The following is a 14,701-nucleotide window of genomic DNA, read 5'->3' as shown; positions in this document are numbered from 1 at the left end:
TTTTAGGGTCACAGTGTGCGGAAGGGTTGGCTAGTGGCAGGGTGTAAATCTAGGTTCTTCTGTCTCTCTGTATATGCCAGTCTCATACTCTTAAAACAAAAAGCATCCTACAGTCACATTAATATGTATGTGAAAGCCTACAACGCATTGATTTTGTGTATCACACTAAACGTTAAGCTGAAAAGTGAGAGAAAAGTGTGGATAGGGTGGCAAGATGGGCTACTAGGGCAGATGACCCCATAACTAAGCACTTTATCTTATTATGTGAAGCTGGAAAAACTCTATAAGCCCTTGACTGATCTTTACATAAAAAAGCATTACTGAGCGGGCCAATAATGTGCCATGTACATTACAATATGTAATCACTTGTGCGTTTTATATATTTCCTTGGTCAATTGTGTTCACCCCATAGCTGCCTACGCTCCTGAATCTTCAGGAGACTCCCTGAAATAGCAGCAATCTTCCTCTCTCCCTCATTAGTCTAGCAATCTCCCTAATTTCACCTAGCCCACCAGTAGCGCACGCAGGGGGGTTTCTGAGTACCCAGAAACCCCCCCACCATCTGTGCAGTAAAGGGGTCATTAGTGGAAATTACTGATCCAGGCCCTACATGCTGAGCGGTTGATATAATACCACCTACCACCCGCGGGGCATCAAAGCTTCCCCCACCCCTACCGCTGGAGGATCGGTAGGGGCCCCAATACATTGCTATGCCCAGGGGACTACACTGCTGTTGATGCCCCTGTATGTATGTGTGTGTGTGTGTATTTATATATATATATATATATATATATTTTATTATTATTATTATTTATATACATTTGGTCTATCTATAATACTTTAACTGACCCGGCATATACTGGGTCACCTAATTGTCCATCTCCATGCTTTGCTCCGCCCCTCTGGAAACCCCCTTCTGAAAATCCTGTGTTTGCCCCTGCCCACATTACACTGTGAAATTTTTTGGGAAAAAAGGAATGAGAGACAGATACATTTACATTGAATCGTCAGCACCACTTCCCAGCACTTTAGCAAGTATAGTAGCTCTTACTAACTGCTTTGGGGCTCATCTACATTTGGATAGAAGTCATTTTAAAAGATTCCTCTCAGATGTAGCAGTACACACCCATGCTTCTAGGTACCACATTCACAATCTCTTTTCACAATCTCTCCAAATATGGAAGTAGACACGCCCTTTGGGAGGAGCATAACATGCCCCCTCAATGGGGCGCTTTGCAAAATTCTACTACCAACTATAATCTCCCTGAAACTTTCAAAAGTAGGCTAAGTATGGTGAACCCAGAAAGCACTGTTTTACATTGCCATCTGATCACTGTGATTTTTGTGCGAGTACCTGGATGTACACCGCTTTATTAAAATCTAGCTGCATTCATTGTTTTTACTGCAGATTATTATAAGTAATAACTTTTATTAAACACTCATTTATTTTGCTTTGTGTTGTCATAGCTGCTCTCAATCAAACCAGCGCTGCATCCAATCAATTTACTCAGATTATAATAGAGAAGAGATAATGCTTTAATGAAATACATACACAGATGACCAGCGGATGTGATGTCGGTGGTCAGAAAACTGACGCCGGGATCCCAATAGAGGACGTCCAGTGAGTATACTTACCTTTCCTCCACCATCCACCCCGCCAATAATAACCTTCTCCCTGCAGCCTGACCCTAACCCCCCTTCCCCATTTCCCTATACTTAAGCCCCCAACTAGAGCCTAAACCTAACTCCCCATCCCAACGTTAGCCCACCCCAAATACATACTTCCAGGATGCCGGCAATCAGGATTCTGGCGTTGGCATCCTCATTGATGTCGGAATTGCAGAGCCGGTCAGGATGCCGGAGGTGGTATTCTGACTGCCGGGATGTGATCCTCATCCCATTTTGAGCGCATACATTGCAGCATCATACAGTTGGCTAGGAACGCATCGCCCTAGTGTGTACCTGGCCTAACACCCTTATCCCAACCAGTCCCTATTTGAACTCTAATAAATGAACCCTAAAGGACAGATTGGATGGGCCATGTTGTTTTTATCTGCTATTATATGTTTCTATTTAACTAGAGTGTGCAGGATCGATTGTGTGCCAGATGTTAAGCTTAGCAATCAAACCAAAAACTGGTAGATACAAGTTTTACTGGCAGTGCGCAGACGCAATTGAGCAGTTTAAATAGTCTGCATGTAACGGTCATTGATGAAAGAGTGGGAGGGCAATCCTGGTTTTGATTGGCCTGCAGTGTTCACCTGACAGGAACCTAAGATGGCTGCACCCATTGGAGTGTATAATAGGAAAATGGCCTACGCTGATGTCTAACATATATGACCTAATAACAAAAAAAAAAAAGACTGTTCAGTTGCAACTGAGCTAGAACAAAATGCTTACCCTAGTGCCGGTGCCATGGATGATGTCCTCTGGTGTATCATAGATCTCACTCTCCATCTGCACTGTCTGTTTCTTCTCATGTGAAACCTTAACCCGCAGAATACGGAAATATGATCCACCCAGATCCAGCGCAATAAGATCTCCCTTTTCTGTGCAACAAGAGAAGAATTGTGTACGTTATTAGCAGGTTGAGAATACATGTAGGGTGGATGCGCATTTCTGGGGCTTTGTCAAAAAGACACAGATTATTACAAACATTTTTCTCCGTAATGACACAAAGTGAACACCACGACAGCTTGTGTGTTACACATGAGTGAGCCCAGAGATGTACTTCAACTAAGCACTAGATAATACAAAAGGTAAATAGAATTTACCTAATGTAGCAAAAGTACCCAGACTGCGCGCACAACGTAACTAAGCAGTACAAGCACTCAGAGTAGTACAGTGAGCAGATATCATCTATAGGAGCACTGGAGACATTTTCTTATGCATACCGCCCCTTCTATGTACAAGGAACCACTAAGGATTTGGGGGGATTAGGAAAAAAATCCTGAATGTGTGTGTGTGTGTAGGGGGGGGGGGGGGGTTATCTTTCCCTCCCTGTCTTCCTAGTGACTGCTGTCATATACATGCCCCAGATGGGGAAGCACTCTACTAGCTATACAGTGACTAAGATAGCTGCCGGAATCTGGTCGAACGATACGGTTTTTTTTTACCTAATCCCGGATTCGGGGCCTTATACAGAGTAAGGAGCAAATCACAAAGAAATTAGCAAAAGAGCATAAAAAAAGGAAGAGCAGCTTGCATTTGGGCAAAACTATGTTGCACCACAGGTGGAGTGGATTTAAAATGTGTAGAAAGATTTATTATTCAAATAAGAAGGGGCGTGTCCTGTCATAATTACAAATTTCACTTTAAGAACAATGCTGCCCAGTTTAAGAACAATGCTGCCCAGTATTTGTTCACAACACGCAGAAGCAGTCAGCATTCCAGAGGTAACTTGCTTTTGTTCTGCCCCTTGCTCTGAAGCAGGGCCTAGCTGTACAACAATTCAGCAGCTCATCCCAGTTGGCCAAATTTACAATAAAGGCACAGGCCAGCATTCGGCTATGATAGTTTGGGTAGTTGACACTAAAACGAGGAATCCTGCAGCTTAGGGTCCCCTTGGCAAAAGGGCAAGCAGACCTAGCCTGCTCGTAACACGCATGAGTTCCCTAGGGAATTCAGGACAGCAAAAAACATGCCCCCCTTCCTCAGAGAAAGAAAATAGCCTAGTGCTTAAGCCCAGAGGATTTTCACAACACCTGTGCCAAACGGCTGGGTAAAAGATAGTTCATAAACAAACGTCTGCATTTGTCCTGTTGCACTACTAGTCCCAGGGTCGACAACTGGTGCGGTGGACTGAATGTCAGTGGGCCAAAGAAAAAGGGAACATGGTTTTCCGGATTTTGTGCATGCGTTGGAGGTAAAAATTCATGTTCATATCCCACTGGAACCCACCGGACTCATACCGTGAGCCCCAGGGATGCAGCTGCCTGTGGAGGCTGGAATGCATTGTCGGCTACTACACATGGACAGGAGGCGTTTGCTGCACGTAATGTTACAGTGCAGCACATGGCTCCTGTCACTGAAGGAGGCAACACCACGGTAAGCCGTGATAACCCTAAACTGCAAAAGTACAATATGGTCACAGGGATGTAGGTTTTCTACGTGTGCATTTACAAAATCATTGGCCAAATGTAATAGCCTCCGAGTTCGGCTGCCAGCAGAACGCTGAGGTTTTTTAAAGGTACAATCATTTACAATGCTTGGGTTTGCCCTGTAAACGACTACCCTTTTTAAAAAAGGGTGAGTTCGACCGGCATCCTACATGGTTGCAAAAAATTTGGCAGCATATTTACACTTAAAGAGTAGACCTTGCTTCCTACCGTAAATTAGCTTATGAGCTGTATAGGGGCCAATCTCCTATAAAACTGCTGCTTCTTGAAGACATTACCGAAGGAACTGGCCTAAAAAGCCCTTTCACTATTTTTTTTACATGTCATCTCCGTTCACAAATGGCAGAAGAAAAACACGCGTAGGGGAATTCAATGGAGGGTAGTAAACAGTAGCACCCGGAGCGTAAAGCGAAGTGGCTGCCACACATTTTCGGCCAAGCAAGTGGATTTGTTCTCAGTTGAATTCCCCCCACAGCTTGCAGCCAAATTTCAAATGAATTGATTGACATAAAGATTTGTGAATTTACTTACTCAATGACTCAATGACATCTTCACCTAATTGACTATTTTGAGCTGTAACATACATTGTAAAGTTATGTATCTGCTAGTTACCGGCATATACAGAGCAGTAAGGATGCAGCACACTTGCATATAAATAGGATGTATTTGGCATCCCTGTATTACAGGGGACAGAAGACAGGCACTGGAATCCTGACGCCTGTGAGAGTACCGATACTCGAATACTGTCAGATGACATCTTGAACATAAGTATTCATATCCATCCAATGGAAGGCCCAGAACAGGCGCCCTGGGTCAGCAAATTCCACAGTGATGTCAGATTGGGATCCTAATCACCTAAAACCTGGCCAGATCCAACTGGACCACTTCAAGTTGGTTTCATTCAAATCAGTACAGTCCAAAAGCATAACCAGGTAGTCAAACAAACATATATATGAGGTAAGATATACTGTGTGTCCCTAGCCCCAGATGGGTTGTTTTAGTTTAATCCCTAGCAGTATTTTAAATTGGATAAGGAAGGGGATGTGTACAAAGTTTGGTACAGATCCGACAAGCTATTTAGGAGACTCTGAAGAACAAATAGGCACATATTATATCTACAGTATACTGTATATAGATATAGCTCCATCTAAACACATAAAAAAAAAAACACTTTACACGTCATGTTTAAATATTGGTCATAATTTAAAAAAAAGTCCTTAGAACAAGTCCAATGTTCAGTAACTGCAGCTGTTGCTTCCCCTACAGTATATACCCTTTCCCAACTGCAATAGATCTGCCTGCAAAGTATAAACGCACAGTATATACCCTTTCCCAACTGCAATAGATGCCCCTGCAAAGTATAAACGCACAAATTTTGCTTTACTTAATTATTGCACTACGTTAGGGTGGTCGCAAGAAATCAATGTTCACATTTATTTTGACGTAATCGGCATCAAAGTGTACAGAGACAACGAAGTCAATACCAACATAAGAATAACAGCACTACAGTCAGTAGCAAAGCTAAACAGGTCAGATATAATTATTAGCATCTATCTTACTGAAACAGTGATGAATGAGAATTACTCTCCAGCATTAATCAGGTTTTTATTTACAACTAATGCTCACACACACACACTGAATGCATCGTTCAAATCCAGTCAATATATTTCTAGAGGATTATCGTCCAGTGAATGGACAGCATCATTTAAATCATACGGCTAAAAAATGGGATTGTTTGATTACCATACATTTCTGACCTTCCTGTTGTTCAGCAGATTCTCTAAAGTGAGAGAAAGATTGTGCACGGCCCCTATACCATGCAGTATATGGACACACAGGATATTGGGCCTGATTCTGGTACACTCTCATGGGCAAATTCTTTCTGAAGTGGGCAACACTACGTGCACTGCAGGGGGGCAGATATAACTTGTGCATAGAGAATTAGATTTGGGTGAGTTATTTTGTTTCTGTGCAGGGAAAATACTGACTGCTTTATTTCTACACTGCAATATAGATTTCACTTTGAAGAAAACCCCCAAATCTAATTCTATCTGCAGATGTTATATCTGCCTCACCTGCAGTACACGTGGTTTTGTCCATTTGAGAAGGAATTTGCCTCAGAGTGAACCAGAATAAGGCCCATTATTATGTTTTTTTTAGCCCCTCACCCACTTTAGCAGGATTGTGTGGCTGGTCGTGTGGTCTATGGCAACCTTAGGAGTTGGAAAACAGAGACCATGCAGTGGATTGCCTAGTTGCTGGACCTGGGATTTTTCAAAAGACCCTTTCACACAGCACAGTGAAATGGGTCGGACCTGAGTTATTTGTGCGGTGTGAAAGGGGTTTGCAGGGATGAGTAAGTGGTGATTCTGGTTGGCTGGGTAAGCAGCGAGGATTGCAGCTTACCGAGCACCAGAGATACCAACCGTCCAAACACCCGCTGCCGATAGTTCCCCTCTTTAACGTGCAAAGGTAACAAAAACACATCCCCTCGCATATCTCCGCAGCAGGAGAAATCATTCGATATGCAGAGCCCCAAACGTGTCTGGTTAAACCAGAATGAGTTTGAAAAAACTCAGGAGCCCGAGGTGTGCTCCCTACCACCAGTGCTGTGCCTAAACATGTGCAAAGGGGGCCGTGCGTTCGAAGTGGGTCCATCTCCCGAAGGAGATAGGGCCCCGTTTTTCCCCTAACCCCTCTCAACCATAAGGCCGAAGAGGGGAAAATAGGGAACGGTGGGTCCTCTTCGCCGAAGCTTAAAGAGACCCTCATTCCTCAACACCCGAAGGTTTGGAGAGACCCTCGGTAGACTTCCCTCCGCCTTGCGGCTCGGGGTCGTCCTCGGGGGGGCACAAAGCTCTCCCCAAAAGGCGAGAGCTTCGGCACATTGGGGAAATGGAAGGCCCGAAAGGGTCGACCACACAACCCAAAAAAAGTGACAAAACTACAAAAAACAAGGAACGTGAAAAGTGACAAACGTGAGAGGGGGAAGAGAAATAAATAATAAAGGACCCTAGCCAGAAGGCCAGGGTGGGGGTGTTAAACCAGAATGAGGGCCCAAGTCCTGACATTTCTACTTTAAAATGCAAGATTTTCACCAGTTTCTCACCTGCTCAGAAGGTGATGAAATACAACCCCAGTTAAACCTATGGAAAGGTTTTAACTGACAACTTAATAGCTGCGTTTCTGTCATTCACGATAAAAGCCTGTTTTAAAGAAGAAAATTCTCAGCGTCTCATAGGTGTTGATTTACCATTACCTGGGAATATGGTGAGAAGATGACTTATCATTGTGTCTGTAAAATGCCAGGTAGGAAAGGTCTCACTGTATCGCCCCAATGATTGCTAAAGCATTTGGGAGGCGGCTATTACCGCTCTCAAACAACAGAGCCAAAAAGGACAATAAACAGGTGCACAGGTGACAGAGACAGGCTCTCAATCTGAACCACGCTGTCCTTCTCCGTTTGTTAGCACCCTGTATTTTTAACCAGCTTGTCATGGCATCCTTGCTAAATATAGGAACACAAGAAACCAGAGACGCAGACAACACAAGCCAGATACGCTGCCTTTGAAATGTCACAGATTGAAAGTAAGGATACCGCTCACATAATCTAGCCTCTGTAATTATGACTGTGAGAGATTCACTATGTGATATGATATTTTTAGGTAACACCTAGGTTAATAGTTGGAAAGTGATAAATTACCAGCCAATAAGCGCCTGCCATGAACCACCCATGTTTGAAAAAGGAGTCAGGAGCTGATTGGTTGGTACTTTAGCCCTCTCCATAGTAACCTATTAAATATGAATTGGTAAGAAATGTGATTGGATAACAACGGTGATCCGACCATGTGCAAGGTCCTTGCTTTGCCACACCAATCATGGCCTACATATTGTAACTGAGAACTAGGGTATGGCAGACAGCTAGTGAGGAAGACATGCCTAGGATGAGGTCCTCCTTCAAAACTGGACTTATGCTACGTGAAATGGAATTGGTTCCCACTATTTAAATAAAAAAAAAAAAAAAAAAACTATGACAACATGAGAGATAAATGTTACAAATCACAGAATGCTTCTACTATGATGTATCCCATTGGTCTGGAAAGACTGAGGGGGGGGGGGGGGGTGTAATTAAGCTTTGGTGAAAGAAAGTGTAATTTACTAATTATATTCTATGAAATGACAGAAGCAGATTGCTGCATTGGGCAAATTCTTCACTCTCTCTCTCTCTCTCTCTCTCTCTCTCTCTCTCTCTCTCTCTCTCTCTCTCTCTCTCTCTCTCTCTCTATAGGCTTAATACATCTCCCCTTGTGCCTGCTGTGGGCAAATCCCCTCCATGTACACCAGTACCTGAAGCAAGTCTAATGACTTCAGCAATGGGCCTTACTGTGAGGTGCTCAGAGGTCCTGACCACTGGGCAAATTCCAGGGAATGGATTAGTAGACAAATAATACCCCTTTCACACCAGAAATGCAGGGACAAACCCGGTAATTCAGTTCCCGGGACAAGCAGGGACATTCCTGGGTTTGGACCCATTCACACCAGAAAAGTCCCTGCATTTTCTGGTGTGTGAAGGGAGCGGGAAGGAGGCCGGCAGGAGGTGGGGAGGAGGCGGGCAGTCGGCGGGATGGCGTCGGGCAGTCAGCGGAGGTGGGCAGGAGGTGGGGAGAATACTCACCCCGGTTGCTGGTCCTCCGCACAGGCCAGGGATCCACACAGGCGGCGGCGCAAATGACGGGACAGGCGGCGGATGAAGATGACGCAGCTCTCCGGTGCCCTCACTGCTGCCAGAGAGCTGCATCATCATCATCATCATCATCCACCGGCTGTCTCGTCATTTGCGCCCGCATCAAATCCCTGCTGGAGAGGACACAGAGGAGCCGGCAACCCGGGTAAATATACCCTAACCCATTCACACCAGCCAGGTCCCCGGGTTGAACCCGGGAACAACCCTGATACCTACTGTAGCATGGTTGGATTGCCGGCAAATTAGCCCGGTAATTTGTCCCGGGTACCTTTCACACCAGAGGTAGTAGCGGGTTGTTCCCGGACTCAACCCGGGAATTTAGGCTGGTGTGAAAGGGGTATTACCAATATATCAAGACACCGGAAAGTTCAAGGGAAAATCACCAACCCTAGATAGCTTAGCACAAAAAGTTAGAACACATCTCAATTTGTGTATGTTCTTTAAGATTTATTAATAACAATAATAGCAACAACAACATGTATTGTTAGCACAGTGCAAAGTTCACACCATCCCATTTGTTTACAGTAGGTACCTATAGTTGCCACGACTGCCCACCCATGTATATTGTGTGTCATTTTGGTAGCTGTAACATTGTGTAGCTCACTATCCATATAATATGTACTATAGTGTCAGAGTGACAACCTGTTCCTAACATCCAAGATCATGTTCCCTTCTGCAATGTGGCTGGCATGTAACACCTACTAGAACTATAGTGGGTACAGTACAAAATGGGCAGACTGTGAAACTTCCTACTATACATTATCCTGATCTGCCTCAAGTCTATACTTAAGCCCAATAGAAGATATTGGAAACAATGTCAGTCATCTGGTTTCCGATAAGGATGAGGGATCCTCGAAGATCGTATGAAGGTTTGGGTTAGAGTTAGCCTGCTTTGGGATAGATGGTTAGGGCAAAATAATTACTCGGCGTTCCCAGCATTGTAATTCCGACTGTCAGGATCCCATGCCCAACCCCACAGAACAATGGTGGTCATTCTGGTTGACACTCACTGTTGCTAATTCACAACAGTGAGCGATGGTGATTGACTGCTCATATTGTGGGCATGTGCAGGCCATCTGTGCCAACAGACGCAGTGACTTGTATAATCACTGGCACGTCCAGCGTTTCTTGGGCATCCCCATTATAACACTGGCCATTCTCATGGTAATTCACCCGTGTCTGGCAGCTGATGTCACCGGATGTCAGCTGCCCGCCCTCTTCCCGTACCAGGGAGCCGCGAATCTGAGTCACCAGAGAGTCATCGACCATTGAATGATTTCTGGCCCGCACGCAAGCTGCAAATGGATGTTTATGCAAAACCTCCATTCGCATGCATGCAGGGAAAATCTGCATGCATGCAGCGATCGTGCGGGCGGCGTTTAGTTAACGAATTTCGCAGCTTTGTGAGTCAACCAGAATGGCCTTTATTGTGTGTTATGGTTACAGTTAGTGCCTGACAGCACTGAGGTTATGGTCACAGCTACCAGCCAGCAAAAAAGACCCAACATGCAAATTGACAACTGATGTTAATAAATAAATAATTTAGAAAAATCTACGTGGTAAGTAATACAAGTTCTGTTATGGCCAGAGTCAAATCTCAATGACACGTATGTCCCCTTGTATCTGCAATGATGTATTAGCACTGAAGGTACAGTAATATAGTCACTCTCCATATTGTAATTGAATTTCATCAGTAAAACGGCTTAACATTCTTCAAATAAGCGGAATGCAGATTGCTGCTGTTACTTACCGTATAGAGGCCTAAATAGCTTGCAGCCAGGCCACACAAACATTAATAGCACAGGCCGAAAGTATCCTGTAAAGGAGATTAGCCTGCGATTCCCAGGCCCTTTCCCTGGCTACTTATGGGGAGAGGGAGAAAGTGGGTCAATCAATCTGAGCGAGGACAGAGAGCGTGTGATCACATACAGTGTGTACACATCATACAGTGTCCAGGCTGCTAGTAATACTGTATGTGAGAGCAGGGTCTATTTACATATAATATTACAACGCACATGGATACTACAGTCATGTGTATACAGTTGTAACACATGAGCAAATTGCCTGTAGAATTATTCAGGTTTGAGAAGGATACGGATTGCATCATACTATACATAGCTATATACTGATCATACTGCGTTTTTCTAATAAAATGGATTCAATTTCACCAAAACACGACCCTGGTGTTAGGCACACAATTTTGCACAAATACAGGCCCTTATTCTGGTTCACTCGCAAGGGCAAATTCCTTCTCCAGTGGACAAAAGGATGTGCACTGCAGGTGGGGCAGATGTAACATGTGTAGATAGAATTAGCTTTGGGTGGGACGTGTGCCCAGGGAGCTCCGCTGATATCCTGCCTGAATCTCCTGTCCCTGGGTCCGGTGATCCTCCACCCCTCTCCACTAAACCTTCGGAGCATCTCCTGCACGCCCTGCACCGCCGACTGCTTCTTTGTGCGGCTTCTGTGGGCTGATGTGGCTGGCCGGGCCCTCCGTGCGCTGAACTCCCGGGCGCCATCTTGAAATCCTCCCTTCGGCGGCTCCGGCTGCGGCACTGTCTGGCGACTGCTGCGGAGGTAGCTGGTGTTCAATCTGCGGGGCCGGACCTCCTGGGATCTCTACAGCAGCAGATGCTTAATTCCGGAGGGCAATAGCACCGGTGCCCTGTCCCGTCAGTGTGGCCACCCCTGAGCACCGGGCGCCATCTTGGATCCTTCCTTGCTCCATCTACAACTCTGCTTGGGCCCTGGAGGCTGCAACAGCGGGGGCAATTACTGGAATCCATCTTGAGTGGGGTGAGTGTGGCTCAACAGTCTGTATCCCCTATCTCCTGCAACTGTATAGCTGCACTTATCAAGCAGCTGGGCCGAGGTCAATTTGTACATGAAGAGTGCACCATACCCACGAATTCAGGTACTACACTCCAACTCATAGGCGTGCGCACGGGGGGTGCCAGGGGTGCACAGGCACCTCCTAATGATCGGGCACCCCCGCGCACCCGCACGATTGCAGCCAGATAGACCCCGCGGCTGCTTGGAGGAGCAAGCGCCAGCGGGGTCTGCGGTGGGCGCCGACGCCTGTGCAGGACAGGCTGTGTATTTACTTATCGCGCTGCGCTCTGCTCCGGGTCCCGGGAGTCCTGCTGATTGACAGCACCATATAGGGTGCCGGCGCCGTATATAACAGGACAGCTGAGCGACGGCTCAGCTGTCCAATCACATCTGACACAGCAGCCTGCGGCTCAGTGATTGGCTGAGCACGCAGGCTGCAGAGAGAAGGAAGGAGGCGTGGCCGTGGACCTGCAGGAGTCGTTGTGCACAGACTGTCTGCCTCACCAAACATCTACATAAGTGAAAGTAAGGCAGGCAGCACATTTACAAGTACAGTAAGAGTTTGTGTGTGTGTGTATATATATATATATATATATATATATATATATATATATATATACTCACACACATACTGTACTTACATATATATACCCCCCCTTGCTCTTCCCAGCCTTTCCTTCCTTTGCCCCCCCAACTCTTCCCTCTGTCTATGCTGCCCCTCCATCCGTTAGTCTGTCCCCCAATATGGTATTTTGTCCCCATCTGTCTATTACCCCCCCATCCATCCATCTGTGCTCGCCCCTTCCCATGTCCATCTGTCTATCTATATTGTTCTATCTGTCCATCTTTGCCCCCGTCTGTCCTGTTTTATATAATATGTAATGGGCATTACGGTGTGTGTGTCATAATGTGTAATGGGCATCACATGTGTCAAATAATGTGTAATAATGTGTAATGGGCACGAGGGTGTGTGGCATAATGTGTAATGGGCAACACGGTGTGTGGCTTAATGTGTAATGGGCATGATGGTCTGAGACATAATGGGCATCATGATGTGAGGCACAACATCTAATGGATATCACGGTGTGAGGCGCACTTGTAATGGGTATCACGGTGTGAGGCGCAACATGTAATGGGCATTATGGTGTGTGGCATAACGTGTAATGGGCATCACTTGTGTCAAATAATGTGTAATAATGTGAAATGGGCATCACGGTGTGTGGCATAATGTGTAATGGGCATCACGGTCTGAGACGTAATGGGCTTAACCGTGTGAGGCACAACATATAATGGGCATTATGGCATGTGGTATACTATGTAATGTCTGTGTGACGTGTAATAGGCATTACGGTGAAAATTTTCGGCGCGCGCACTGTCCCTATGGTCCCTTTTTTACAAAAATTTGTCAAGCCCTGGCATGTGGAATGGACATTACTGTGTGATGGGCATTATGGTGTGTGGCATTATGTGGAATGAGCATTATGTTGGATGGCATTATGTAGAATGGGCATTACTGTGCAATGCATTATATGTAATGGGCATTACTGTGTGTGTCATTATGTGTAATGGGCATTACAGTGTAAATTTTTGTAGCGCACCTTCGGCGCGCACTGTCCCTGTTTTTAGTATTCTGAAGTGCATATACATAACTAAGTCACCTATTTAGTTTGCATTGATGCCCATAGGCGGTGATGGACACGCCCAATAGATGTGATGGACACCCCCCCCCCCCCGTGGTGCACCCTCTAATAAAATGGGCTGCGCACGCCTATGTTCCTGCTCTAGATTACACTAGACCAGACTGCTCCAGACTACATATTGGACGGCCATGATTATTGTGCCTCCCTGCAGATCATTGCAGCATTAAACACTCCTGCCAATAGTTTTGTGTACATTGGGTTGCTTCAGACAGCCACTCCATTGTTGTGGCTGTGGTGTGCTAGCCACCGCAATCTAGCCTTTACTATCTGTCTGAACTGTATCTTGGTTAAAATACATCAGGGATGTCTGGTCCTTTGTACCTAATCCTTGAGGCCATTAGTGCCTCTACACAGAGGATTCTTGCTAAACTTGGAGATGTACACATTACTTCTACAAACCCTGCACCTGTGACTGATGTGTCACCTGCATCTGTGCCCTCTCTGGTTCTATCCTGCCGGAAAGAGCCGCCCCCGGCTGTCTCTACTATAGTATCAACTCCTAATATTGGGGACTTTACAAAGATCCGTCCTATGGCTCCAGCGGCTGTGCTGCTGATAAATAACTCCCTCGCTGCCTGCTTCCTCTATGTGTTTCAATATCCCTGGCTGGATGGGATGGCATGGCCTTGGAACGTTTATCCCAGTACTGCAGGCTGCTGTATGTGAGATCTACGTTGGATGATGGACGAATTGCTACTTATATGGCGCTGCATGAGAAGAGGGCCTGGCCAGACTAAATATTTACAGCTCCTGTGCTTGTTGCTCTGATTTTATATTTGTCTCTTATCTTTCAGTCCATCCGCTGCTACATGTCTGCTGGTATAATGACACCCCTTTTTACCTGTTCCTTTTTTTTTTGATGGGAAGGGAAGGTTGTTTTTGAGATATTACATTACCACAAGTTCACTGCCCCATTAGGTCCATACAGCAGTCATCCTTCAGTTGGGGGGGGGGGGGGTATGATTAAGATAGAATTAGTGGGTGGATGGGTAGGGCGAGAGGGGTAGGTTAAATTATTTTTGGCATAGTTTAGCTAACATAATAATGTCCACATCCTATTAATGTAACTTTCGCTTTATTTTAGCTAAGGGCCACTAATCTACTTCCATTCTATAGTCCGCAATAGATAATTAGTGGGGAAGGGGTAGGTTTAGGTTATGGGATACAAGTACGCCTAAGTTGGGGGTGGGTTGTACAGGGTGGGGGGTTATGTGGTAGGTTTTTTTTTTTTTTTTCTTCATATTATTTATATTTTTATTGCTTGTTTGACACTTCAATGTCAATATATCTTTTTTTGCCATTTTCCT

The 14,701-nt window shown here is 45.4% G+C and overlaps 1 protein-coding gene across 1 annotated transcript in view; it reads right to left on the bottom strand.

The window, feature by feature from the left end:
- Window positions 1-14,701, bottom strand: part of LOC146009006 (hexokinase-1) — a 57,949-nt gene that overhangs the window by 26,941 nt on the left and 16,307 nt on the right. The window contains exon 3 of the mRNA XM_083148953.1: window positions 2,401-2,549. Coding sequence (XP_083005079.1) covers window positions 2,401-2,549 — 149 coding nt within the window. The remainder of the gene's footprint in view (window positions 1-2,400; window positions 2,550-14,701) is intronic.

Source organism: Crinia signifera, chromosome 6 (assembly GCF_055691185.1).
Source record: "Crinia signifera chromosome 6, ASM5569118v1, whole genome shotgun sequence".
In the NCBI taxonomy this organism is placed as follows: domain Eukaryota; kingdom Metazoa; phylum Chordata; class Amphibia; order Anura; family Myobatrachidae; genus Crinia; species Crinia signifera.
Note: the sequence above shows the minus strand (reverse complement) of the source record. Positions and strands in the feature narration are given on the sequence as shown.